The 25945-nt window shown below is 46.4% G+C and overlaps 1 protein-coding gene across 4 annotated transcripts in view; it reads left to right on the top strand.

Annotated features, from left to right (window-relative positions):
- The window catches only part of EXOC6B (exocyst complex component 6B), a 318042-nt gene that overhangs the window by 174860 nt on the left and 117237 nt on the right, over positions 1–25945 (top strand). For all 4 annotated transcript variants that reach the window (XM_075499433.1, XM_075499431.1, XM_075499435.1 and 1 more), the window contains 9 exons: positions 8450–8533; positions 8697–8743; positions 9988–10108; positions 12612–12683; positions 13136–13233; positions 14140–14245; positions 15422–15531; positions 21325–21436; positions 24899–25033. In XM_075499433.1, coding sequence (XP_075355548.1) covers positions 8450–8533; positions 8697–8743; positions 9988–10108; positions 12612–12683; positions 13136–13233; positions 14140–14245; positions 15422–15531; positions 21325–21436; positions 24899–25033 — 885 coding nt within the window. The remainder of the gene's footprint in view (positions 1–8449; positions 8534–8696; positions 8744–9987; positions 10109–12611; positions 12684–13135; positions 13234–14139; positions 14246–15421; positions 15532–21324; positions 21437–24898; positions 25034–25945) is intronic.

The following is a 25945-nucleotide window of genomic DNA, read 5'->3' as shown; positions in this document are numbered from 1 at the left end:
CTGTGGAGCACTCTTTTCCTTTGGCATGGCCTTCAGTCGTGCTCCTTGGCCTTCTTCCACTTTGCTAGGTCTCAATTATTTTTACGTGCTTGAGTACAAGTCCACTAAGTCAGGCGGTTCCTATCAGTGCACCATTGTTGGACGTAAGCCCTGAAGCATCTCGAACATGAAATTCACTTTTTGAAATTTGGGATTCACCAATTTAAAGAAGAAAGAAGAAATGGGTGATGGTCTTCCATCTGGGATACCAGTTGGAGTCAGGGTTAGGTGAAGCAGAGATCAAATCCTGCCTGGGCTGGTCTGAGCTGGTAGGAAGGGCATGTGTGTGCCCGTGGCCCTTTTATTTGTAGGAAGAGATGCACAGCGTGGTGAGATACTGGCCAGCAGAGCAGCACAGAAGATCCATCTAGCCAGGACAGTGGAGACATCCCTGGTCAGGACGAGGTGGGGCCGTGCCTGTTCTCCGCTCGCGTGTGCTCGTTCAGCTGCGCAGGAGACGTGGAGCTGAGCGCGGCCGCTTGTGAGCGTGCACAGCTCTGCAGCCCTCGGAGGGAGAGGCTCACCTCAAAAGCGGCGCTTGCCGTACCGCTGCTCTCTCTTCCCCCCACGCAATTTTCTGGTTAGCTTTATCTTTTTGTTTTCAGTATCGAGGTGGTGTTTACAGTCAACAAGCGGTTCCACGGGGCTGAGCAAGAGCCTCCTTTTTGATCCCGATTCAGCAAAGCGCTTACATGCTCAGTGCTGAGCACCTGCACATGTACCCGTGTGCCTCCGTGATATTATTTGGGAATATTTATGTTTTTAAAGTTAAGCATCTGCTTAAGAGTTGGACTTCTTTGTGTTTCATTAGTGGCTACTGGTGTTCTCTTGTCTTGATAGATCTTCAGGGCATGTTAAACTTATTTTCCAAGCTCATTTTCTTGCAACTTATTTCTAACTAAGCGTACAAGCTCCTGTTGGTTTCTTTAAGCGCCCGACGATGATGTCTCCTTAAAACAAAGTGCCCCTTTTAGGTAATTTTAGGGTAAAAAGTAGTTATTTGCAGGATTTTAAAACTTCTCTCCTGCTTTTGACAAGGTAGGTCCCATCCACACTGCTGCTCTGAGCTGTTGAGCCATCGGGGCAGGGGTTGTACGTGTGGGTCTGGTTTTGGGTGTGCCCGTGAAACTCTGGGGTTACAAGAGGGGAGTAGAAGTGGGATCCAGGTTTGACCGAGCGGCTCTTCGGCATTGATACGATGCCAAGTGTTGTTTGGCACTTGTAGGCAAATTAAAATGAAACACTATCTATGGGGGCCGTTTCAGCCAGGTGAGGGGTGACACATCGCAGCACTCTTGCTCAGTGACACGGGGGAAAAGGAATATTCTGTTACTTGTTGAAATGAGACTGAGATTGGCTAAACTGTGAATGTAACCCCCCCGAAATGGGACTTCTGGCCCCAGTTCTGGCCCTTCCTCCTCACAGAACACGACACGTGGGAAATGGCCGGTGGTCAGGACATTTGGAGCCCAGGCTGGGAAATAAGCCACGTGTAAAATACCTGGAGGCTTCAAAATCTCTGCGTAGTCTGTTCGTAAAGCGTGTTTCTCACAGGATAAGGGTCATCCAGGTGGGAAGGGACCTCAGGAGGTCTCTAGTCCAACCTCCTGCTCAGAGCAAGTCAGCTGTGAGATCAGACCAGGTTTCTCAGAGCTTTATGCAGTCTGGTCTTGAAAGCTTCCAAGGATGGAGACTGTAAAACACCTTTGGGGAACTCTTTCTGCTGCCTGACTGTTCTTGTTGTGAAAAACCTTTTTGTTACAACCAGTCAAAATGTCTCTGTTTCATTTGTACCCGTTGTCTCTCCTGCTGTGCACCACTGTGAAGAGTTGGCCTGGCTTCATCTTCTGAATGACCTCCTCGTAAATATTAGTGTTAGATCCCCAGATGCTTTTGGCTGCTTTTGCTGGGAGGATGTACTGTAGGTTCACGTTCAGCTTGCTGTCTACCAAAACTTATGGTCTTTGTCCACAGAGGTGCTCCCAAAGCCGTGGTCCTCAGTCTGTATTGTTGCAAGGGGTTCAGAGGTTCTTCCTTTTTATATGTGAGATTTGGCATTTGTCCTTATTGAATTTCATCATGTTCCTGTTGGCCCATTCCTCCAGCCCGCCAAGACCCCTCCAGATGGTGACCCTGCCCTCGAGTGTATTGACTTTTTCCCCAATTTGGGGTCATCTGCAAAGTGGATGAGACCACGTCCACTGTCTCCTCCAGGTCACTGATGAAGACGTTCAGCAAGCCAGGTCCCACAACCCCCGCTGCCGTTCTCCACTTGTTCCAGGCCTCCATGTAGAGCATGACCCGTTAACCCACAACCCTCTGAACACAATCATCCCACCAGGTATGGATGGGTACCAACCAGGTACCCATCAAGCTGATCAGTCATCCACGCTGACGTCTTAACTTAGGTAGAATATTTTGGATTTTGGGAGCTCCACAGTAAATTCTCCAAGTGAATACGGAACCGTTTGAAGGTACACTTTCCTAGGTAGATGAGTACTGATCTGCTTCTTGGGAAACAGTTGTGCAAGCCCTTGAGATGGGCTGTATAGGAGTGGAGCTGTGCTTTTGTGAGATGCTGTGTAAGTCTCTTTTAAAGGCGGGAGAATTCCTGAAACATGTGCCTGAGAATTTTTGTGGACCAAAGTCAAAGGAGGATGAAGACCCAGTGAAAGCCAGAGATAAATTTAAGAGAAGCTCAGGTCGTGCAGTAGCTAGTGCAAAGACATTAGTAAATCCAGATGGGCCGTGGGTTTAAGATTCTCACTCACGAGGAAGAAAGCCAAATTCATCGCTGTTTGCTTAAACCAGAGCTGCAGTGATGCAAATGGTGTGGTCTGTGGATCGAGTGCTACAAAAGCATTCTCCAATGGATTGGAAACTAGGCTGTTACAAGTGACTTGGATCTTGTTCTGCTTGTTCTGCGTATGTGATTAACTGCTGTCCACGTATGTATGCTGAGCTAAGCGCAACTTAGGTTTATCAAGGGAGGAATCTACTCAGCGTATATTATCATAGCACATCCCCTTGCTTACTGTCATTGTAATGACATTTTAATGTAAGAGCTTAGAAGATCCACTCATTTGTAGGGAATGGACTAAATGATGTTGCAAGTGCGAAGCGTTTGAGACGGCTCAGCCAATGATGGGACCATGGGAGTGATGGGTTATCGATGGTAGGTGTTACCCAGTTGTATGCAGCAAGTAAATTATCGGTACCTGAAGTACATAGGGTGCATTTCTGCTTCCAGGTAAGCAGAAATTTAGTAATCCAAAATATTGTCATCTACATGTTCTGGATCCAGAAAGTCCCATTTTACTGGGCGCTTTAATTATTTGCTGAGGACAACAGCGGAACAAAACTTACAGCGCCTTTTTCCCCGTGTAATTCACCACTAGATTTGCTTTCAGCTCTCTGCTGCTCCTGAATTAGGAAACTTTTTTGGGGTTTTTTCAGCTGTTGTTTTTGCATTCTTGTGATTATATTCTGTGTTCCCTTATGTGGTGTTCATCTACGATCTTAATTACCTGCCTCTCATTGCCAACTCTGTGAACTCTGAAGCCAATTTGAGAAGGAAATTTTAAAAATATGAGGTATTATTGAGGGTTTTTCCTGGACCAGTGATTATAATAAATGTGTAGTTTGGAAGCGTAGCTTTGGATTCTCACTGCTCACTTAAAGAGACTGAGAAGTGGGTGAAACCTATTGTCATTAAAACAGAAGAGATGAATAGGAAAGGGACCTCCTCCTCCTCTCCCCACGCTGAGTACCTGATATCCCCAAGTTATGGGTTGAGCTCACAAGAAACCCAGAAGGAGCAAGGCTGCTGCCTCTGTAATGATGTGTATTAGCAGCGTCTTGCTTCTGCAGAAGGTTGGTGGTGGATTTGGAAGTCCACGAGAGGTTGGGGCTGGGAGTTGCTCCTTCAGTAGTCTTTCCCAAGTGGTCCTTGTTCTCAGACCTGCCATGTGCCGCTTGAGATCTGCATGTGCACCATGGGTTTTGTTGAAAAAGAAAAACATTGCAGGTGCAATGCATCTTTACAGAGTAGAATAGCTGCTTTTAGGAGAAAGGGAAAGAAAGGAAAAAGTTGGACCATTTCCCACAGAGGGGACCTGGAGAGCAGGAATAGGGCACGTGCGTGCACAGCTCTGCTCTGAGCTTATGTGATTGCATGCAGGTCAGCTCCGGTCTGGTATTTTTATCGAAGCATTGGTTGATGAAGGTGTTGTTCAGCGTGGGTACCGTGCCACGCTGAAACACTCAGGAGATTTTGGAGGAAATCTTTTATTCGGCCCAAGACGTATTCCAAGCAGATGCTGGCATACCTCCCCGGACCAAGAGGCTGAGCCTGCACAGCCTGAGCGATGCTCTCAAAGTGACTTCTCACGATTCCTTGCATACAGCATGTAGGTCCCAAAATGCTGTCTTTGAAAACTGGAGGTAATGACGGGATTGGTTAAATGTGAAAAAACCACCAGGCATGGGGCTGGGAGAGGAGAACGGGATCGAAGTACAAATACTTCATGGTGTTTCAGATGAGTAGTCTGTAAAACACGGGGTCTCGTAGTCTGTTCTGGATACCTTTTTGGTGTGGTTTCTTTCTGTTTGTTTGTTTTTTTGCTTTGCCTTTTTCTTTACCCAGAGGAAAACAGTATTAAAAAGTAGAGTACAGAGGAGTAGTATTATCTGAAGGCCTGATAAGTTGAATAGTCTTAAATAGGTCAAATGTGGGAAACTGGGTGGTCTAAGCTAAAACTGCCACCAAGGGGAAGAAAAACTTCCTGGTTTTAGGAGAATATAATACGCGAGCAATGAGAAGATCTAGGGAGATAATGGAGGAATGCACTTAAGAGAAAAGGGTGAAATTATGCACAAGAAAAATGTGGATCATATCAAGAGAGATTTTTTGGGGAGGAGAAGTTTTTCATTGGAGTAGCCTCTCATGAGAGAGTCCCTAATTCTTGGGGCAGTCAAAAAAGGCTCAAGAAAGAAAATCCAGGGAACAGTGCATTGGGGGGGAGATGTTTTTGGTCAAATTGGCAGGTGTCTAGGCCATAAATGTTAGGGAAACATGTGAATATGGTCTACAGTTTTTTTGGGAATGGTTTCAAAGGTCTTTGCTGTTCCTTCTCTTCTACTACAGTTAAAGCCATTTGTTGGGTTGGAACAAGGAGGACCTGGCATCCCAAACCTTCTAAGCACCCTGTGAGGCTGAAGGGGCTTCCCTCCAAGGTTGAGAGGCAGGCTTATAGTGAATCCTTTGTGTGATATCTCCAGCCCAGCTCAGATCACTCTTGCTTCTTGTGTCTGTGGAAAACACTTTTTTCCTCTGAAAGCGCAATCCAAAATAGTTTAATTTTCAGAGAGTGTTATAAAGTTGGTCCAGATCCTTCATCCTCCTCAGAGCCACCAGTAAAATAGGGATAGAAACCTGGCTTGTGGTTTGTCCCCAGTGGCGAAGGAACTGAGCGATGGGGTTGGGGGTTTCAGCTCTTGGCCGTGGGGACGCGTGCTTCCCGCTGCCTTGTCCCCCACGATCTGGTGGCTTCTGCCTCTCCCGGCACTTGGTGACCTCCAGCATCCTCTGGGTGCTCCTGAGGAGCTGATAGGAAAGTGGTCACATCAAATGGAGAAACTTTTTAACGAGGTGAACAGCTACAGGATAAGACCTGTGGTGTCGCAGGGCGATGGGAGGATGGGCAGAGCTGTGCTGGAAGCGGAGCCACATGTGGGGTGACTTCTTGGCCTTTCTTTGCTGAAGAAATGCATGGTGAGGGGGGGGTGAGCAGGAAGGATCTCTTCTCAGAGCTCAGTTGGAGGCATGACGGAAAGCGATTTCAGGTGAACTGAATTGCTGTGGCGTAGTCTTAGCAGAAATCTTCAAAATCTGGTATTTTTAATATTGCTTTCAGACCGGCTGATTGGTTTCAGACCGGCCTCCTGCTCCTGATGAACTGCTTTCCAAGTTTCCAGTAGGTCTTTGAGGTCACCACAAAATCTTGCCTGCGTAGCTTGGGGAGATGGAGCTTATGCGTCTTCAGTAACGGGGAATTAATTACCCACCGACTTCCATATGATGTTGCGTAAAGCTAAACGCGGTGGCTGGCGTGAGCGACCGACCGCCGCGGCGGCTGCACTGGTGCTTGTGGCTGAACCTCTGTGTGCTCTTGCCTTTGATGGTGCCATACATTAATTTATTAAAGAAATGGGGGGAAAAAACCACCTTCAGTTTTGAATTTGCACCACAAACTCATTGGTAGCAGCGGGCTGTGCTAAGTTAGTCAGTAGCTTCACTCAGACATCTCAGCGGTGCTACCAGAGATGAGTTCCAGAGATGAGTTGCTCTCATGGTCAGGACGGAGATGATCAGGGGTTTTTTTGTGCCGCTTGTGTAGGTTTTGAGAGATGAGGCACAGCAAGGTTTAATAAATAACTTAAGTCCGGTCCCATCAGTGGCGGGGTGGGAGTGGGACAGCCCGTTATGTCTTGATTCTCCTGTGGCATTGCCAAAATTGAGAGGAGATGGGTACCACCAGCATCTTGAGGAGCACCGGCTCCCAGGCCTGGGAGAGCAGCTCGAAGGGAGGTCAGAGCTCCCTGCGTGTAGGTCCTCTGAAGGGGGCTAGCACATAGCTTGATAAAAATTGTCATAATCCTCCCTGTTCTGGGTCTAACCTGTAGATCACTGATTTTGGGCTCATGACCCTTCCCTTTCCAGGGGGAAACAGCTTTTGAGAGCATTGAGAAGACATATGACATGGAAATCCTGGTTCCCGGGTAGTTTCTGTTTCTGAAAAGCTTTCTTAAAACGTCAGCTTACTTGTAGGTTCAAGCTGATGCAGGATTGCAGGAGAAAGACTTAGATTTATACCCGATCCCGGTTTGTCCCTTGCCGGGGTATTGGCACCACTGATGGTTGGATAGACGTACCCGACATGGGTCAGGAGCTGCTCATCCTGTGCACCCCTGATATTCAGCTAGGATAAAAAGAATATTTCAGAGACAAAATCCACAGTATAAATCTGCATAATGTTTGCAATGCATGCGCATGGTCGCAAGAAGGTTTTTTTGGTGAATTTTAGCACTGTTGGGAAGGGCAGTCCCGCGGGGGAATGCTCCTGGGCACGTCAGTAAGGCTGAATTTCTGCTTAAGCCTTGAGCTGCAGCTTGTAGAAGACAAGGAGCGAGTCAGGCTACAGCTCCTCAAGGGTTCGTTGCAGACATTTCATAAGACCCCTTTAGTCGAGGGCATCCTAAGGCAGCCTGGTTGTATAATGCCTCAGCAGCTGGAGAATCATTAAATTAGCATCAAGTTTTTCTTGTAATTAATTAATTTTTTTGTAGTAGAGAAGGTTGAGGGCTGGTGCCTCGCTCAGGTGAGATTTGTTGTTGCGCGTTGTTTGTTTTGTGAATTCCAAATGAGATTTTTTTTTTTTTTTTTGGCTCAGAACAGTTCAAAGCAAGACCTTGTCCCTTCTCTGAAGTGTTTATAATCCAATTTCAGACATAAAACAGCACGGGCGTGGAGGAGGGAGGAACAGGCAGGGATAAAACGGCAAGGTTTTACATAGCCTAGGGGACCGGGGCAGTAGGCGGACGTCTGAACGCTTCAGCAGGTCGATGGCATTTGAGGATCCTCATGGGTTTGTTGCCTGGGTGGGGATGCTCAGATGTAGCTGGCTTGGTAAAACAAGCCACCTACAGAAGAAGCCCCCAGAGGAGCGGTTCAGGTCCCCGCCGCAGCTCCTGGCATGGGTGGGAGATGCCCGTGGAGGGGAACTCGGGTGTTCGGCTTTCGGGACTAACTGCCTCTCCTCTGGACCCACAGTAAAGTTGGGAAACGATGAGCTCAAACCCCTCTTTTATGTTTCCCAACTATATAAACCGGTCTCATAAATTGCTATAACCCGCACAAGCACGTTTTTTTCTTCAATTCCCTGATGTTTGTGGCTTTGCATCACTCTGCACCCATGAATCAGTGGAAGAATTTCTGGTGTTGTTTGTCCCCTCTTCTTTTTGCTAACACTAGAAATGGGTTGTTTCACTGTCCCTACGATTAAGCAAATCTGATGTTTCTCCATGTTATGGTCTGGTAAAGAAGCTGGTTGCACGCCTCCATATACCACATCTGCACGGCGGTGCTGGAAAATGGGTACAGAAGCGTTCATCCGATACTCTTATACCTGAACAGCCGATTTTTTTGAGTTGGTGTTTAGAGTAAAACTCTGTGTCATCTGATATTTGGATTGAATTTTGCAGGAAAGCATCGTGCAGATATGCTGGAGGAATATGAGATTTGCATCTTAAATGCAGTGTATTACAAGTTGACGGTAAACGCAGCATAGTGCAACTTAACGGTTAATGCAAACCCTTGTAATTACTTGAATTAATTTCTTCATTTTTCCAGGGTGCCCGAGAAACCTTCGAGAACTACTACAGGAAGCAGAGAAGAAAACAAGCCAGATTGGTCCTGCAGCCACCTTCAAACATGGTATGAGGGTCCCCTACTTGCAGTGCCCAAACTTGCTCTGCCGAGTGAAGGAGCGGAGGGGTTGTATCTGGGCACGTTGTTGCCGGTGGGTGGTCTCTAATTCATTTCCAATTGCTCTTGGTTGCCTTTGTTTTAATCTTTGCTCACTTTTTCTTTGTTGCAGCATGAAACTTTAGATGGCTACAGGAAGTATTTTAATCAAATTGTAGGGTAGGTATTCTTTTTATATACATCCTCGCTAAATACGTGTGCGCCGTGTTGTTGAGGAGCCCAAAAAGAAAGAGAGAGGAGGGAACGTTGATCTTTTTGAGGGTCCTTTAAAGGGAGCCAAAACAGGGAAAAAAAGGTGGTTTGGGCTTTTTAAGTGTTTTAGTGTGTATTTTATAGCACCCATGAACTTTGCTGTGTCACTAGTGGGAGCATGGAGGAACCTGCCAGCTCTTGTACCAGCAAGCGCGTTTCTGGGAATTTGAGGATAAATAATTTCTGTGCACTATGTGCATCGACTTGCCCCACTAGTGAGATGAATAGGCCCTCTGCCTTAATTATTCTTTAATATTTGATAATTATTCTTTGATTATTCTCCTCGTAAAGGAGGTGATTCTCAAGCCTCTATTCCTATGAGCTTCTTATTATTGCGCTCAAATTTGACAAGAGCCTTCCAAACCCAGCCGAGCTCTAAGAGGAGGCAACCTAAGACGGCCAATCTAGCAAAGATAGGATATGATGTTGAAATTTCTTCAGCTACCGATAAAAAGTTCAACATCTAATTGCGACCATCGCAAATGCAACGTGTGCTGCTCGCCTTCTCACACAGCTCTGTGCTCCTGGGCTGAATTTCCCTGACAAAACACAGCTGAGATTTTGTGCGTTGCTGTTTAAAATGTACAATGCCACCCTCGCTCCCTGAAAAATACGGTTTCTTTTTGGCCAGCATGTTTGATAGCTGGAGATTGGAGTGAACTGATTGCCTTTAAATGGTTGTGAGCGTGTGGTGTATCCAGGTGTGAGAGAGTATTTTCCCTGCAGTTTAAGTATTTTTCCCTGCAGTTTAAATATTTTTTCCTGCAGTTAACCAATTGTAGTACAATTGCTGCTGGCTGGAGCAGAGTTTAATCAGTGGTTATGTTGAAATAACGGGGTGGAGAACTTAGAGAAGGGAAATTCTGCCTTTGTGTATACACAGAGTGGCATTACTGGGAGCTACTGTGTTTTAGCTCACTTCTGTAATACAGTGAAACTTCATATAAAATACTGTGATGTTAAAAATGGGTGAATAAAGTGTTTAGCGTTGGCTATATTGGATAGAGAAACTACTGCAAATCTGCGCTTGCTCTGGAGATTTGTGGACGTGCAAATGCCGCGTATCCCTCGCGTGCGGTGTTTGCAGATCTCTTGTGATGTCTCCAAACCTGTGACTTCTGATAACAGTGGCATTTTCTCCTCTCCATTAGGTTTTTTGTAGTTGAAGATCACATCTTGCATACGACGCAGGGCTTGGTAAATAGAGCCTATATTGATGAGCTGTGGGAGATGGCGTTATCAAAAACTATTGCAGCACTAAGAACACATTCAGTAAGTAAAAGCCCCGGGTCGCTCAACTGTTGCTTGAGTATGACTTGACATGCTGGAAATACTGGCTTTTACAGTAGTATTCTTTGTTTTACCCCTTTTCCAATGAGCCTGTTTAAAACCGTAACATGAGGATACACTGCTATTTCCCCAAAAGTTTTCTGCAGCTTTTTTTGCCTCTTGATGCGCTGCATTTCCCTGTACCAAACTCTCAATATTCTGGGGGGCTGGAAAGAAGAAAATAGTGGTTTGATATTTTTCCCCCGTTACTTTGCTGATCACTTTTGAAAAGCACCAGCAGAGGGAGTCGGTTTGTCCCGGAAAACTGGGGAAAAAAATGTCTATTTGGCACGCTGGAGTATGTATGACCCTGTTTGATACTCCCATAAAGTTCATGGCAGTGAATGGGCTGCTATCAAACTGCAAATCATTTGTGCATAAAAAGACGCTAAATAGACTTCTTATTCCTTAATACTGAAAGAAGTTTGGAAATTGCTTGTCGCTTCAGTATTTCTTTGCTTGAGCAAAAAAACCCAAAGCCAATTGCAAAAAATGTCCAGTTTTCTTCCAGTTTTGCATGACTTGATACAATGTTGTACTGGTTCAGCTGGAAGCACTGGAGTTTTCTGAAAACCCTATTGGTTAACGGGATGATATAATTGCATTTGACCATAAAAGAAGAAGCGTTAATGACTTTCCGCAAGTCCGTTTTCAAGTTGTTGGGCCGTTTTCTCCAGGAAAAACAAAGTAGTAAATCACTGAAATCCCACTGCTGCTTGGGGACGGCAGTGCCGTCCGAGAGCATGAGGGTGCTGCTGGATCACGTCGGTGCAGGCCTGTGTCTAACGTGGTGTGACATGCGCGTGGTGGTACCCGAGTGATAAAGATGTCGTTGCTCTTTGCTGAGAAAACCCTAAAATTTCTGCGTGGAGACACAATATGCTGCTTCCCCCAAACCACATTTACGTGCCCCTGACTTTAGCTTAGCGTGGTCGCCCACGGGCAGTGGTGCTGAAGACCTGCTTGGCTTTACCTGTGCGGGTGGGGATAATCCAGGTGATGGACCTGGAGCTTGTCGAGATGAGGGACCACAGAGGCTTTCCAGGGTGCGCTGGCTCCGTCCGGCACGGCAGTGGTGTTGACTGGAAAGCTGCCTCCTTCCACTTAAGCTTCTCTGTTACGAAAGAAGGTAAACACAGAGATGGACACCCCGCTAGGTTGTAAACCTGTGTTTATTTTCTTTTTAAGTGGGGTTTTCTGCTAGGTGAAAGCCGTGAGAGTAAGCCAGGTACAAACACGGTGTTTTTCAATTTTACCAGCTTTGTTGCCATGACAAGTTGTTTTAAGTGATGCCAAACTTAATGCATGAAGTAGCTGCCAGGCGAGCTTTTTTTTTTCAGTAATCATGAAATGTTACATGATTTCTCAACACTATTACTGTGGTCGTCACTGTCATCTCTAAGCACTGCTCAACCTACAGCTCCCATATAGACCGGTGCCGTCCATCCCATATTGCCCTTGAGACTTGATGGAGGGCTCTCACGTCGGTGCGGCTGTTTCGGTTCTTCCTGTTCAGCCAAACTTAGGCCTGGATTTTCTTCCTTGCTGCAGACGGGGACGTCTTTTATCACTTCTGATAGGCTGAGGGCATTATCTTTCTTTCTGACTTTTCTTTTTTGGACAGGGAAATGGAAAATGTATCTCTTCCAGTCTTTCACATTGATTAATAGTCATTCCTCCTTGAGTTTCCAGTGAGCTTTAAATCTGTTTCTCCTTCCAGCTTATGATCACTGATTCTATATTTGGTAAAAGTCTGTCTGAAACTTTACATATTTCAGCATAGGGAGGTTGTCTGCTGTGGCCAGAGAGCGCACGAAGCCTGCGGGTAACACAGGGTGGCTCTGGGGGGACAATCAGTGCTGTCACTGGGCCGAGTTGTGGTTTTAGAGTTTTGAGCGGTGTGCTGACCCATGATAAATACTTGTATTGTAGCTCTGACCATTAATGTTGCTGAAATATGGGCATGCAGTGTGTTTTTTCTCAGCCTGAACCACTCAGCAATGCAGCCTTCGCACGGGGCTTGGGGATGCCTCTCTGCGATGCTTCATTACCATCAGACACAACACACTAAATACTAAATGAGAGGCGCTGCTGTCGTCTTCGTATGACAGTGCGCTGATTTGCTTCATCTCCTCTCGCTTCCCCAGCAGCTCCTGGGTAATCTTAGAGACACTTCAGGTATCTCTAGGGCAACTGAAATCCTTATTCATCATGAAGAGCCTCAAGAGCAGCGCGTTACGAGGAGAGATACCCTTATCAGCGTGCCTTCCCTTGCCCTGTACAACATTAGGGCATGGGCTGTAGGATAAAAGCTGCTGATCATAAGACTGCACGGCGTGCCTATGTATTTATTGTCACTCAAGTGATAACCCAGGAGGGCTGAGGGCAATCTTTTTCCCGCGTGCTGCAGTTAAAACTATGTTTTAATTTCTCCCCTTCTTTGCAGTCCTACTGCTCGGACCCGAGCCTGGTGTTAGACTTGAAGAACCTCATCGTCCTCTTTGCAGATACACTCCAGGTACGGGGCTGTTGGCGACCGCTCTTTATCTCGCTCGACAGTTGTGCTGCTCGCAGATGGTGTCCATCAGCGGGGTTAAATGGCTGATGTGAGCTTGCTGGGGTGGCCTGGCTTCTTTTTTGGCATTGCGGTGCATGAATTGTGGCACCTGATGGACAGCCTGGTTCGCTCTGCACATGGGGTGGCCAGCCCATGGGCAAGGACCAAGCTTGTGCCACCTTGCCAAGCCCTTGTGCCTCCTGCCCGCACCCAGCCCAACCTTTTATAGCCCTTGGTCCTACCACCTCGATAAATCACCGCCTAAATCCCTCCACCAGCACCGTTCACCTCTGTGGTGGTGGTAGGGGAGAATTTGTTCACGTGCTCCCTATTAAACAGGGAAAATATTCTTCAGCTGCCTCTTGGTGACTTTTTCTTATCTGAAATTGCTCTCTTCCCACACCCCACTGCAGGGATATGGCTTCCCGGTGAACCAGCTCTTTGACATGCTGTTGGAGATCCAAGACCAGTATAGTGAAACCCTGCTGAAGAAATGGTCGGGAGTTTTCAGGTAAGAAGCTCTTTAAGCAAGCTCATGAGATGTACCTTACAGAGTAGTTTTGGCCCATAAATAAAATCTTTTGTGAGATTAGTAGCAAGCTCATGTTTAAATTTTGGGCAACAGTAAGCTTCAGCCTGGGCTCTCTTTGGACCAGGGAGAGCCAATTTAAATACAGTTGTGAGGATCCTGGGTGTGGTGAGATTTGTGCAATAAATCGGTGTAGACCAGAGGTTTTACATCCCAGGGGGATAAGGTTATGGTTTCATTATGGAGCTCACTTTGACAGTCGATAGGTGGAAGGATGCAAAAATCTGGTGTTGCAGGAGTGTTACTGTGCCGTCACTCCAGCACTGAGCCACGTGTGTCTCAGGACATCGGTGGCATATCCCGGTGCTGCTGCTGTAGGCACATCCGTGAGCTGAGCGGTTGCCTGCAGGTAGGGTACGATATATTCTCCAGGGTCCCACGCTGCGCTCAGGAGCCACCAGCTCACCCTGTGATGGTCCTCCAGGACATCCCAGGAGGATTGAGGTGTCTCAGAGCATGGGGCATTGGGAAGAGGTGCTGAAGGATTGTCAGTGCCCTGGTAGCTCATCCTCCATCTTCCTCGAGTCAGGCAGGACTGAAGCTCACTTGGGCTTTACCAGGGCCTGCTGCTGAAGCTCCGGTCTAGACTAAAAGCACTGCTAAACTCTGGCTTTATGCACAATGAAGGCTGGAAGCTGGGAGAGATCTTGCGTCCGGCTGCAGCAAAGATGATATCAACAGTCGCAAATGCGGGAAGAAGTTTATGGGATCACATCTTTGACTGGCACCTACTTCTTAAGAGCTTCCCAACTGAGCAGTGAATCTGCAAAGTTGTGGTTGGTCCGTCATCACAGAGCCGTCTTTCTAACTTTTCTTTTCTTTTCGTAGACATATACTTGATTCAGATAACTACAGTCCCATCCCAGTGACAAATGAAGAGGTTTATAAGAAAATAGTTGGACAGTTCCCATTCCAGGATGCAGAACTTGAAAAGGTAATCTTGAAATGGGGAAAGCGGCGCGGCGTGTCTGCTGGCGCGGGAAAACCCCGCGCCCTTGTTAGTGGCATTGAGAAGTGCAAATGAAAGGGTCCAAAAAAACCCACCAACCACCAAATAAACCCCCAAAACAAATAAGCAACAAAAAAAGCAAAACAAGGGAAAAAAACAAATAAACTTTCCATGTATTACATTTCTCCTGGCATGAATGAGGAAAGTGCATATAGCAGTACCTCATCGATTTTGTTTTCAGATCACAGTGTACTATCGCAGCTGAACAGTGCTTGCAGGAGGCAAGAGACTGGAAATATCTGCTGCCGTTGGTATTTTATTCCCATTTTATGAACTGTGTTATTGACCTTTATTTGTTTTAATCTCATATTTAAAAAAAAAAAAAAAAGCCCAACAAAGTGGTATATCCTGGCTTTTGTAGAAGTGTGTGCTTGCAAAACCTAAGTGTAGCCAAATTTGACCTAGCCAGTGTCCCTTAAAAGCCTGCTTGGCCTTCTGCTCCACATCTGGCAGCCAGCGAGCTCCAAGCCTGGTGAACTTAATTAGGACTGGGAGGGGTTTTGATCCAAGTCAAGTGTTTAGATTTCAGAAAGTCTGTGTCCTTCCCCCAAAACTATATCATGGGGTCCAGCTTCTAACGATTACGCTCTGCACCTCCCAGCCATGTGTGTGCTATGGGTAAAAGCTGGTTGGAAAAATTCGGTGTAGGACATCTGTTTCCTCTTGGCTTTTGGTGTTGTAAGCAAGCGCTCACCTTGGGCAGCAACTGTGGGAGGTGACCACGCAAAACACCTTGTGCGTGGTGGGAGATAAAAGTCCAGGAGTTCTCCAACGGGGCTTTTTCATATGAGTGAGGGAGTTGGGAGAGGGAACGAGGGTCCTTTTGTGCTGACTGCTCCCTCCTAGCTGCAAGTTTCCTTCCAGCCCGTTTCAGACTCCAAATCCCTTATGCACCCGTGTGCCATTTGTAAGTGATTATCTGGTCTTTCACTTGGCTGAAATGTTTATATAATATACAATAAATGCTGGCTTGTTGTTTCATTGCTGGACTTAACTAAATACTCGAATTAATTTGACTGCTTGGAACATGTTGCTGGAAAGCAGTCATCACTCCTGTTAAATATCTGCTCTTCGACTTGCATTTTCTCCTGTATTTTACAGCAGCCGTTTCCAAAGAAGTTCCCCTTTTCTGAGTTTGTGCCTAAAGTTTACAATCAGATTAAGGAATTCATCTACGCCTGTCTGAAGTTTTCAGAAGACCTTCATCTGAGGTAGGGGATGAGTGTGCTAGTAGTTGTAATATGGAGGTTTTGACTGCACTGAAAGATCTCAGTGGGATTAAAATATGAATTCTCTTCCCCGACCCTTCATGCTACTCAACTGCTTGGATATACCGTGTCTAGGCTGGAGGTGGCTGGTGGTCTCCTTGGAGCGGTAACGTCCTTCTTGTACAAAGGGCTGGCCAAGTCTTCAAAAATAGCTGCCTCGTGTAGGGAAAGATAGCCCAGAACCATGCTGGTTGTATAACGAAACGAGGGGGCTGTTCCCTCGGAGATGTTTCTGAGTCAGTCGTTCTAAATAGATGAATCTGATTATCTCGAGAAAGACAGTGATGTCCACTTGTCATTGGGTCACTGCCTGGTACAACATCTACAACCTCCACACGGCCTCCCCGGGCTGTCCCTCAAGGAGCATGTTGGCAGGAAAACTCTTGAGGTTTTGATTTGCCCTGTGTGTTAATGAGTTTCGGCTGCTGGTGTAGGGTTTTTGTTTTTCTTGTTTCCCATGGGAGTTTATATACAAATGATCTGATCTTTTTTTAAAGCCTCCAAAATATTGCATGTGTTTACCCTCCCTTCTCCATCCCAAGGTGCCTTGATGCTGGTTTTTCCCATGTGTATGTGTGTGAGATTGGAAAACAACTATCTCAGCCAGAAACTGCAAGTTGGTGCTTTCTTTTTGCACCCAGTGATGTCTTCAACTTGGTAGAGGTATATAACTGAATAACAAGACTTTTGCTTGAAGGAGGGATCCTTCTTCCCCTCCGACCGTTTGCAGCACCGTACTAGCAAGAGGTTGGACTGTGTGTGAGGTTTCACCTCCCTTGGCAGCTTCATGTCCTGGCACCGGACGTTGCCCAGTGCTGATGTGAAGCTAGGGCAGTGTTTTGGGGACTCGCCAGATGTTTCCGTGCCTACACAAGGCTCTTCAGGGTTTTAATTCTCTTCCTTTGTGTGAGGGGTAGTAATTTGGAGAGGCACTTTCTCTCCATCTTCTGCTAGAGGACGTGGTAGCTCATTGGTTGATGTGGAAGCACAGGACGTTTCTCACCCCACGTTTAATCTCAACCTTTCACTGGTGGCAGGTTGTTCTCTTTGGTGGCTCCCAAGGCTCTTAACCTGTGGGTCACCATTAAACATCTCAGTTTCCAAAGCCGGCAGAATGGTCCAATTTCACACGGATGCTGGTTTCACCGAACCCCACCGTTGGCACTTCCCTTGCGAGTTCTGTGCTCTTCACCATTACGGAGATGATTGGGTTTGTCAGGGAAGGGAAGAAAAGCGTCCCCTTGGGTCCCTCCTCAGGGGTCCCCCCGGACACGTTATTAAAATTCCTTTCGACATTGGATTTTCCAGCCCTTTTTGAGTTGCGGTGTTGGGCTGGGGGAAGGGAGCCGAGCTCTTGGCTTTTCTAGCCAAACATTTGGAATATTTCTCTGAAAACCCCTGTTGACACTTTCTTCATTTCACCCTGACAGCTTGAATTAGGTTTTATTAGGAAGCTTGGCTACAAAGCCGGCAGCAAGTTTTCTTTCTCTTCTCTTTCTTTTTCTTCTTTGGTTGTCATTTACCTTGCACCCTGGAGTGATTGGGGTCAGCCTGTCAGTCACGGGAGGCCTGAAGGTCATGACTACTGCTATGGGATACGGGACATCAGCTGTCATTAACCCAGACAGTTCGTTTAAATACTCTGCGGTCTTTTCCTGAAGAACAGAGCCTATGGCAGAAAATGTAGCTTGTATTTTTTCTAAATTTTTTGTTTTAAACTAGCTCCTTGTATTTGTTGGACGGGAGCGTTCTCCTTTATGTTGATATGCTTGTGAAAGTTATTTTGCTTTTCAAGTATTTGAAGAAAATTTGGAGCTTACTGTGCATTTATAGGGGTTGCAAATTTTTTTGGTTTGGCTCTATTAATATGATTAGGAGAAGGAAAACCTGCTTTATATTTGCAGCAGTTCTGCCTTTGTTAAAAAGGGTTTATTTGAGCTCATTGAGGAGATGTCTTTAAAAGTACCCGCTCGTTGGAAGGCTTCCGCCGATTCCAGTGGAATTTCCCATTTGAAAGATAGGGAATATCTTTGGAAAACAGTGGGTGGAAAGAGGAGATGTCAGCTCTAATCTACCAGGACTTTGTTTGGGTTTGGCTTTTTTTTTTTTTTTTTTTTTTTCAAACAAAGCACCAATCCTGAAAGCACTTGCAATACAATTTTTAAAGCGCTGAAAATCATACAAGTACATAAAGTTATTGAAAATAAAATAAAATAAAAAATCAGAGGCTTGAATACCTAAATCAGGTTGGACCTTTGGAAGCCTGCTTTAGGAGAGAGGAGATAAATGTAGTTTCTTTGACAGCTCATGTTATTTCTTCGGTGTTACTGGTGGTCTGTGGTTGTAGACCAAGCCTGGTAACAAAGTTGGGAGATGAGATGGACAGCAGACACATGTAGCGAGCAGACCACACGAAAAATACCGTTAATTTGGGGGTTTTGTTTTCTTCTTGCATATTGAGAGCGGAGATCCGACCTTTCTGTTGAACCAAGACCCAACCTCTACTTCACAGTCAAGAGTTGGCATCATACAACTGGCTGGCACCATTACTCTTTGCTAACTGGCCCCACTGGTCTGGGCACTGGGTCTGGGCTGTTGATGTGAGCTACTACTTGGTTCATCATTTCAGCTGGGAGAGTCCTGGGCAAGGCAACGGCTAACACCCATCGCTCCTGTGGTCACCTTCCCTTACCTCTTCTGTTGAACTAAGGAAGATTTGGGGGATCACAATCCAGTGCCTGGTCAAATCCTGCTTTTTTTTAATCAAGGAATGCTTCCATTTTTTTTCCTTACTTAGTGTGTGGACCTCATGGGAGAGGTCGCAGATCCTTCTGCTCCGGTGGAACCCAACTGCAGGGGTTACCAGGCTGCTTGACCCACCATGTAACTAAAGTTACAACCTGATCTCGTAGCTTATGCGGCCAACGAACAAAATGAGAATAGAAAACCTTTGGAAATGGTGCTTGTATGCAGAGAAAGCTCGGTTAGACGTGCTTCGAAGAAGTAAAAGCAGCATGGAAGTGCTGAGCAGTATTATTAAGCACTACTTGTTTATGCCCTGGAGGCTATCCTGGTTGAGATGTTCCTGCAGCTGAAGTGAGCGATTCAAGCAAACCCTCAGTTCGCAAAGCGTTTGGTGATACGGCAACCTCGTGCTGTCAGCACTGGCTGTGGCGTCGGGCAGAGGCCAGCAGCATCCCGCTCCTGCCAAGAGCATGACTGTCTCGGGCTGTACACGCAGCCAGACAGTAACTGGCTTGTTTAATTTCGATGCTCTGATGACAGGTTGACATTTGAATTAAAAAAAGCAAGCTTTTCCAGCACAACCTATTTGACTCCTGCGTTGGTTTAGTGAGAAAAGCTGACATAGTGTCCAAAAGCCCTTGTTTTTCATCTGCACTTTCTCAGTTCCAGTAGATGCTGAAGCTCCAGCCACCAGCTCCTCTTCCAGCCTCGGCCGTTCCGCACCTCCACCATCCTTAGGGATGGGCATTTTTGGATTTCTCGGGCAAAATCCCGAAAGGGCCACAGTTGCTTGTACAAAGGCAGAGCTTTGCATATCTTTGCTTCCTACACAATTTTTTCTTTACCCCCTCTGAGCGTGGGTCCAGCCCTTTTTGCTCCCCAGCTCCCTTCCCCAGTTCCCACACTGCTCCAGCAGCTGCCCCCGGTGTCACAGGGTTCCTTTGTACCACCCCTTCGCTTTAAATCTCCTTTTTACCATCTGTAGATCATCACAGGGTTAGATTTTATTGTACTTGCTATATTTAACCATGCTATTGTCTGGTGGAGGGGACTGGGGACAATCTGGTTCTTCCTGGGGGATGATGGAGGGCCTGGGGGGTATGTGGATGCATGCATGGTGGGTTTTGGGGTTTTTTTTTTGTTTATCTTTAAGTAAAACCTTATTTGAGAGCCCTACCCATAGTATAAAGACCAGGAAAAATCATTGGCTGGTTTCTTCTCCCCCCACATTTTGATTTCTGTTCCACACTTTAAAAAAACCCAAATGCATCACCTTGGCCTGCACATCAAAACCCTGCGAGAAGGAGCCAAGGGGTCCATCTGGGACGTGGGGTGGCCTAGCCCTGATCATCGCTGGCACAGGATGTGCTTCCCCGCTAAGCAGGAGGAAAATAAACTCACAGGGATCAGCGGTGATGATCTAGAAGAGACCCACACTAAGACTTTGGCTGATGACATTGAATTTACATTCTCAGGAGCTGGGTCCTGCTGAGCTTCTGGCCCCGCTCCGCTTGCATCCAACTGGGAAGGAGACAGTGGTCAACCCTTGACAGGCGTGTAGCTCAGAAAAGCAGACTTCTAAACATCAGGGGAAATATTAGAGAAACCTGTTGGGGAGCGCAGCGTGGTGAGCATCCGCTGGGCGCGCGGGGAGTTGTGCAGCTGGGCTTTTCCTTGGGAAAGCGGCAGCAAGACACGGCTTTCTCGGTCTCACGGAAATACGAGCGTGACTTTGCTCAGAGACGCGAGCAGGGAGCAATATTTGCCGCTTCTCCCGGGAATTTGGGGGATTTCAGTGCAATTCTCACGCAGCAGCACAAGGAAGGTCCTGAATCGCTTGGAAAATTTAGTTGACTGAAGGATGCGCGATGCTCGGGGAGGATGGGCAGGTCCAGGGGACGCTGCTGTGACCACAGGTTGCTGTTGGAGAAGACTCGGTCTTGCTTTCCCAAGCTGATGGCGCTGATGGACCAGGGCTTGGCTCTGCATCTGCTCTAACATTAAACAGACACAGAAATTTGGGAGGTGTGAGCTGGACAAGGGCTGGCAGCACCCGTCCCTGCACCAGCAGGCACCCCAATAGCAGCACCCTGAGATCCCCCACCTCGCGTGCCGGCGGTGGGGTAACTGCAAGGTTTGCTTTTGCTTCTCGTGTCCGTCCCTGCTTTGTAATCTGGCCCATTTTTCAGGTAAAACAGGAGAAGGAGCAAAAGGTCACGGGCTTGATTTACCGGGAGCCTTAAAGTTATTAATGCTTCTCAGCCTTCCAGTTGAAAATTTTCTTTGCCCTCAGCTGCCTGTCACTGCGCTGCCAGAGATAAAGCCCCGTGGTGTCAGGGCTAATGGAGGGCCACCGACAGATCAAAGGAGTCTGTGGCGGGGTGGGTTTCCAAAACCTCCATCAGAAAGGAGAGGTTGCACCTTGCTGGTATGCACGTTGGAGGGGCAGCAGCACTTCAGCAGAAAGCCAACCCCCAAACTGCAGCAACGCTGCAGTTGCAACCATCTGGCAGAGAGCGTGAGCACGTTGCAAGGGCTTCCCAGGCTGATTTGGTTAAAGAAAAAGCCGTGAGAAGGTTAGGGGGGTGTTTTGAGGGTTTGATTTGGTTTTTCCCCCCCATTGCAGGTTTTTGTTCCCTTTCTGAACGTGCAAAACTCCAGCGTTGTGTGCAGGGCGGTGGCTTGGCTGCGCGGGTTGGTGCTGACGCTGCGGCAGCTCTTACCCATGCCTGACCAGCTCCTCTAAGAGGAGGGGCTCAAGGATGTAGGTTTAGCACGCGTTAGTCCCCCCTTCCTTACCGACACGTGCACAAAAAGGCGTAAATTGTTGGTATTTTGGTATATATTAGTATGTCAGCGCCTGTAAGCAGTGCGCAGATGATCACGCGTAAGGCAGAAGAGGGTTGGGAAGGAGCCTGGGTGATGAGGACTCCAGGTGATTTTCTTTTAATAGAGCATTTTGCAAATCTCTCTTTAAATTCTACTTTTCAGCTCCACCGAAGTTGATGATATGATTAGAAAATCTACAAATCTGCTGCTGACCCGAACGCTGAGCAACTGTTTACAGAACGTCATCAAGAGGAAAAACGTTGGGCTGACGGAGGTAGGACGCGGCTTCGAGGAGACCCATTTCCAAGGCAGGGCGACAGAAGGGGGTTTGGTCCCTTGGAACTCCTTATAGCACCTTTAGAGATGCTGGTTTGGAGCATTATTATAAAATATTTGGTTGGAAAACAATAATGGAACCACACAGCGTTGCTGTACAAAGAAAGAAACACTTAATATTGCAGGAAAGGGGAAGCTTTTTTGCTTTTGCTGTTAGAATTGCCCCTCTCTTGAATTTGCAGAGCATTATATCTCTGAATTAAAGTGGCGGGTATGAGGACTTCAAGGAGCACCGGAGAAGAGGCAAGTGGGAGCTAGGAGAGGATGGGGGAGTGGTCCCCGTCTGTAGGTGATGTTTGAGGCGGTCTCAGCACATCGCTACAGTATAAACTCTATATTGGCATTTTCTTTTTGCGATTGATAATTTTTTGTGCACAAAGTCAGGTTTCTGAAAAGCTTAATGCGTGTAAGTCATGGCTGTTTGGGAACGTGTGTGGTGCCCAGGGCAGTCTGGATACCTTAGTGGGACCTCTGTGTGCTGCTACGAAATGAGTAGGTATTAATACAGTTGCAGTTGTTTAATTGCCTGCACTATAGAAATGTGTGGTGTGTTCTCTGGACACCGTAAATACCCTATGGAGGTGAGTTTTGGAGAGTTCAGTGCATTTACAGCGGTGTGTATTTACACATGATGCTTCCTCAGCCCTTTATCTCCAAGTCTGGAATCTCTCTGCTCCCTGGGGGCAAATTCCTCTTCTCTCCTGCTCCTCCCAAGCCTCCCTCCACAAAGAGGAATGCAACACTATCCCTGCACTATCCATCCCCCAAATGATCTTTTCGCTGCTGTTGCAAACGTTCCCACAGTGTGATTGAGTGTAGGAAGGACAAACCGAGTGCGGTAGTCCTCTCAGCTGCTTGTGCCCAGTTTAGACGGTGTAGATGTTCCTTGGCATCTTCCACGTTGAGTGAAGGTGATGCCTTTCTTTGGGCTGAGAGTGGCTTCTTCACATGCTTTGGAGCTGAAGAGGATTTTTGCGAGGAAAGCCTACGTAGCACAACTTGAGTTTAAAATAAAGTATGTCCAGAGACACGTGTTCATCTCTGAATCTCTTCGCATATTTTCGCCCTCTTGTTCCTTACCACTTAGCAAAGTACAACTAGCTCTCTCCTGGGGTTATCTCTACCATCAGTTTTTTTCTAATTCGGTTGAAGAAAAACTACTTTGAGCATCTTTGTCCCCTCCTGCTTCTTTTCTTTGTGTAACCATGGACCTGTTTGTCCAAATGGAAGCATGTGGCATTTTTCTTCTGAGTTTCTCAAATCCTTCCCTCTTAAGAAAAGACATTGATGTGACTATGTGGAGCACAGGAATTAAAGGGCGCGTTGAAGAGTCCCAGATCATACACAAGCATAGTCCTGGTGGCAAAAGTGATTGCAGAAGATATTTAAGTACATTGCATAGCTATCACTTCCCAGATTTAATTTTTTGCACAAAGCAACACCATCCATTTCTGGGCTCTCCAATGTCATTTTCTAAGCAGTGGACAAGGTAATACAAGGCTGTGTACCAACCTTCCCGGTCTGTTATCCTCTTTAATTTGTTTTTTCATTGCTCTTTTTTGGGACTACCTATGAGCAGTGGATGTTGAAGTTTGCCACCAAGTCTGCTCCAAATAATCCTGGTGTTTTGAATAATCCTGACATCCCTCAACAAAAGAGAGGGAGAAGGTGCTACTATTTCTTTCATTTGAATACCCCAACGAGAAGGTCTTAGCCCAACAAGAAGGTCTTACCCCTCCACATTCAAGAGAAGATCAGAACTTGAAGGAGCCAGAGAGGGAGCAGAAAAGCTCATAGCAAGTGGTGGAAGAGAATCAAAGCAATGAGGGCCTTCAAGTTTGATAGCTGATCTGGACCAGTAAGTTGTGATGATTAGAGAAGAGGTTTAGGAGGAATTTCACACAGCTGGAAATATCTAATATTTAATTAACTTGAAACTATAGGGAAATATATCACGATCATGATGTCAGGGCTATCTGACACAGGGAAAGACAAACAAATGCGTGCTGGTTTGAAGGCAAAAATCAAGAACAGAATTAACCCAAAGAATTCAGAAATGAGAAGCCCTCCTAGTTACCTGTGTAATACATTTCAGGGACCAAGTACAAAACAAGAGGAGTTCAAATAGATTGTAATTTGATTTCTTAAAAACAAAAACCTGACTGAAATCACAGAAGTGGTGGCTGGAAGGGACCTCTGGAGTTATCTAGCCCAGATCACATCAACCATTGCTTTCTCTACCTGAGTTTTAATTTGTCCAAAACATAGGTCCCACAGCTTCTCTGGGCACCCTGTTCCAGTTCTGCACTACCTTCCTAATGACTCTTTTCCTTCCTAATATCCAAGATGAACCTCCCAGACTGTGACTGTTGCCTCTTCTCACGTCATCTGGCACTAACAAGAGTTGGGTGCTATAATCTTTGTAGCGTTACTTCAATATTTCCGTGCCTGCAGCACTCAAATCGGTGATTAATCTGTCTCATTCAGCAGATTTGTGAGCGTTTCAAAAGAATTTCTTTACAGGAGATAACTGCGGACTGCCACACCATACTCCAGCAATTAAATTATATCAGTCCGGAGCATTATAATGCCTTCTGTGTCTGTAAGAGAACTGTTTTGGCATGCTATCTGAGCTAGAGGTTATTTGGAAAGGTTTTGTTATAGCTTATGTTGCACCTTGAAAATATTCACAGCAGTCTGCTTGGAAAAAAGGTATCTGCTTAAGGAATTAATGATGCTTCCAAGTCGGGGATCCTAAAGTGAAAGCCCGGATTGGTTTGCTCTGGATTGTAAATGTTTGTGGTGGTTGACTTCAGCAGAGGCTTTTACTCTGTAGTTGCCTTTGACGTCCCGACATAGTGCCATGTGAAGGCAGCTGAGAAGACAGCATTAAGAAAATGGCAGATAATGGTGGGTATGGTGACCGAGAAGATACCAGGGTGAGATCTGCTCTTCACCCACACCACCCTCCGAATTGTGGTTTCTTTGTTAAATGCCTTAGTATGATGATGTTCGGTGTCACTCAAGATAGAGGTTATTTAGGGTTCATTAGCAGGCAGAACACTTGTGATTTGACATGGCATTTTTTTGTAAGCCTGTTGTATTTGAACTGCGCTGAAACGAGCCCTGACTGACAGCTGAACGTAGGAAAGTCATTTAAAAAAATAATCTTTTGTGGTATTAGTAGCTGTCATGGGAAATGCTTTTCCCCCCAAATTATCTTTTATTTCAGTTTCTGATGTTGTTTAAGGAGGAGAGCCTTTGAGCGTGTGGCAAAGCTTGGTGTGTTTGTACAGCGTCAGCTTTTCATGCCAGAAGTTCTTACACATCGGCGTCCATTAACCTGGCACGTCCCTGGCTTCAGGAGCACCATCTTTCAATACCTTTTTTGCCTTTGCAGCTTGTACAGATTATTATAAATACGACCCATTTGGAGAAATCCTGCAAGTTCCTAGAGGAATTCATAACCAATATCACTAATGTACTTCCAGAAACTGTCCACACTACGAAACTCTACGGGACCACAACCTTCAAGGTGAGAAGGCTGGTAGATCCACCTCCGGAGAGTTGCTGTTGATGTTTGGTTGGAGAGTATCTGCTTTCAAAGCGCGTGTGTGAATGTGTGCACGTAGGGAGCTAAGCTGAGCTGAAAGGTAATTTTGTCATATCCTGGGAAGCTTACGCCATCAGACCAGCTTTCAGGTTTGTCCTTCAGAGCATTACTTCTGTCGAAATCGTGAGCCTTTGTAGCCCTAATTTACAGGCTGTGACTGCAGCACTTATTTTCTAAAGGATTAAGCAGCTTTTAAACAAAAGCCTGATTTTTTTTTTCTTTGTTTTTAATGAATTTTCAGTTTGCTGTTGGAGCGCCATACAGTGTTACACACGTCTGGCCATGAACGCAAGCTCTCCTCTTTCACCCAAGAGGAGAATAGATTTTCAGAACTTACGTTTCTGTATCTTTCCACTCCTTTTAGCATTATCCCCTAAAAATCAGGGCTGGCAGAAACTGCTAGACTTCCCAGTCTTTAAATCATAACCCAGGAGTGTCCACCCAGATACTTTATATGAAGTCTTAAGGCTATAGTTCGATCAACTGCGGGGTGTCCGAATTGTGTCCTGTGGCTAGAGAGCAGGAGATGGGAACAGTGCTGAGGACTCCAGCGATGGTAGGGAATTGGTTAGGTGAGGTTTGCCCTTGGGATAACTCAGTGGGAGAGTAAGGCCCCATGTCCTCAGGGAAGTCCATTTGTTGTCCCTTCTGGCATCGTCAACTTATTTGGCCTAAGGGTGAGTTTTCCTACCCTTATTCTGGCAGGGAGGCTCCTCTGTGGCCTTCCCGCGCCCCATACCTGCACACAGTTTGGTGGGCCTCAACCTTTTGTCCATATGGGATGTTCCTCTCCCATCTCTTTCTCTTCCATCCTGCACTAGATTTGTCCTCCTG

Source organism: Mycteria americana, chromosome 4 (genome assembly GCF_035582795.1).
Source record: "Mycteria americana isolate JAX WOST 10 ecotype Jacksonville Zoo and Gardens chromosome 4, USCA_MyAme_1.0, whole genome shotgun sequence".
Classification (NCBI taxonomy): Eukaryota; Metazoa; Chordata; class Aves; order Ciconiiformes; family Ciconiidae; genus Mycteria; species Mycteria americana.
This window is presented reverse-complemented; position numbering and strand designations above follow the sequence as displayed.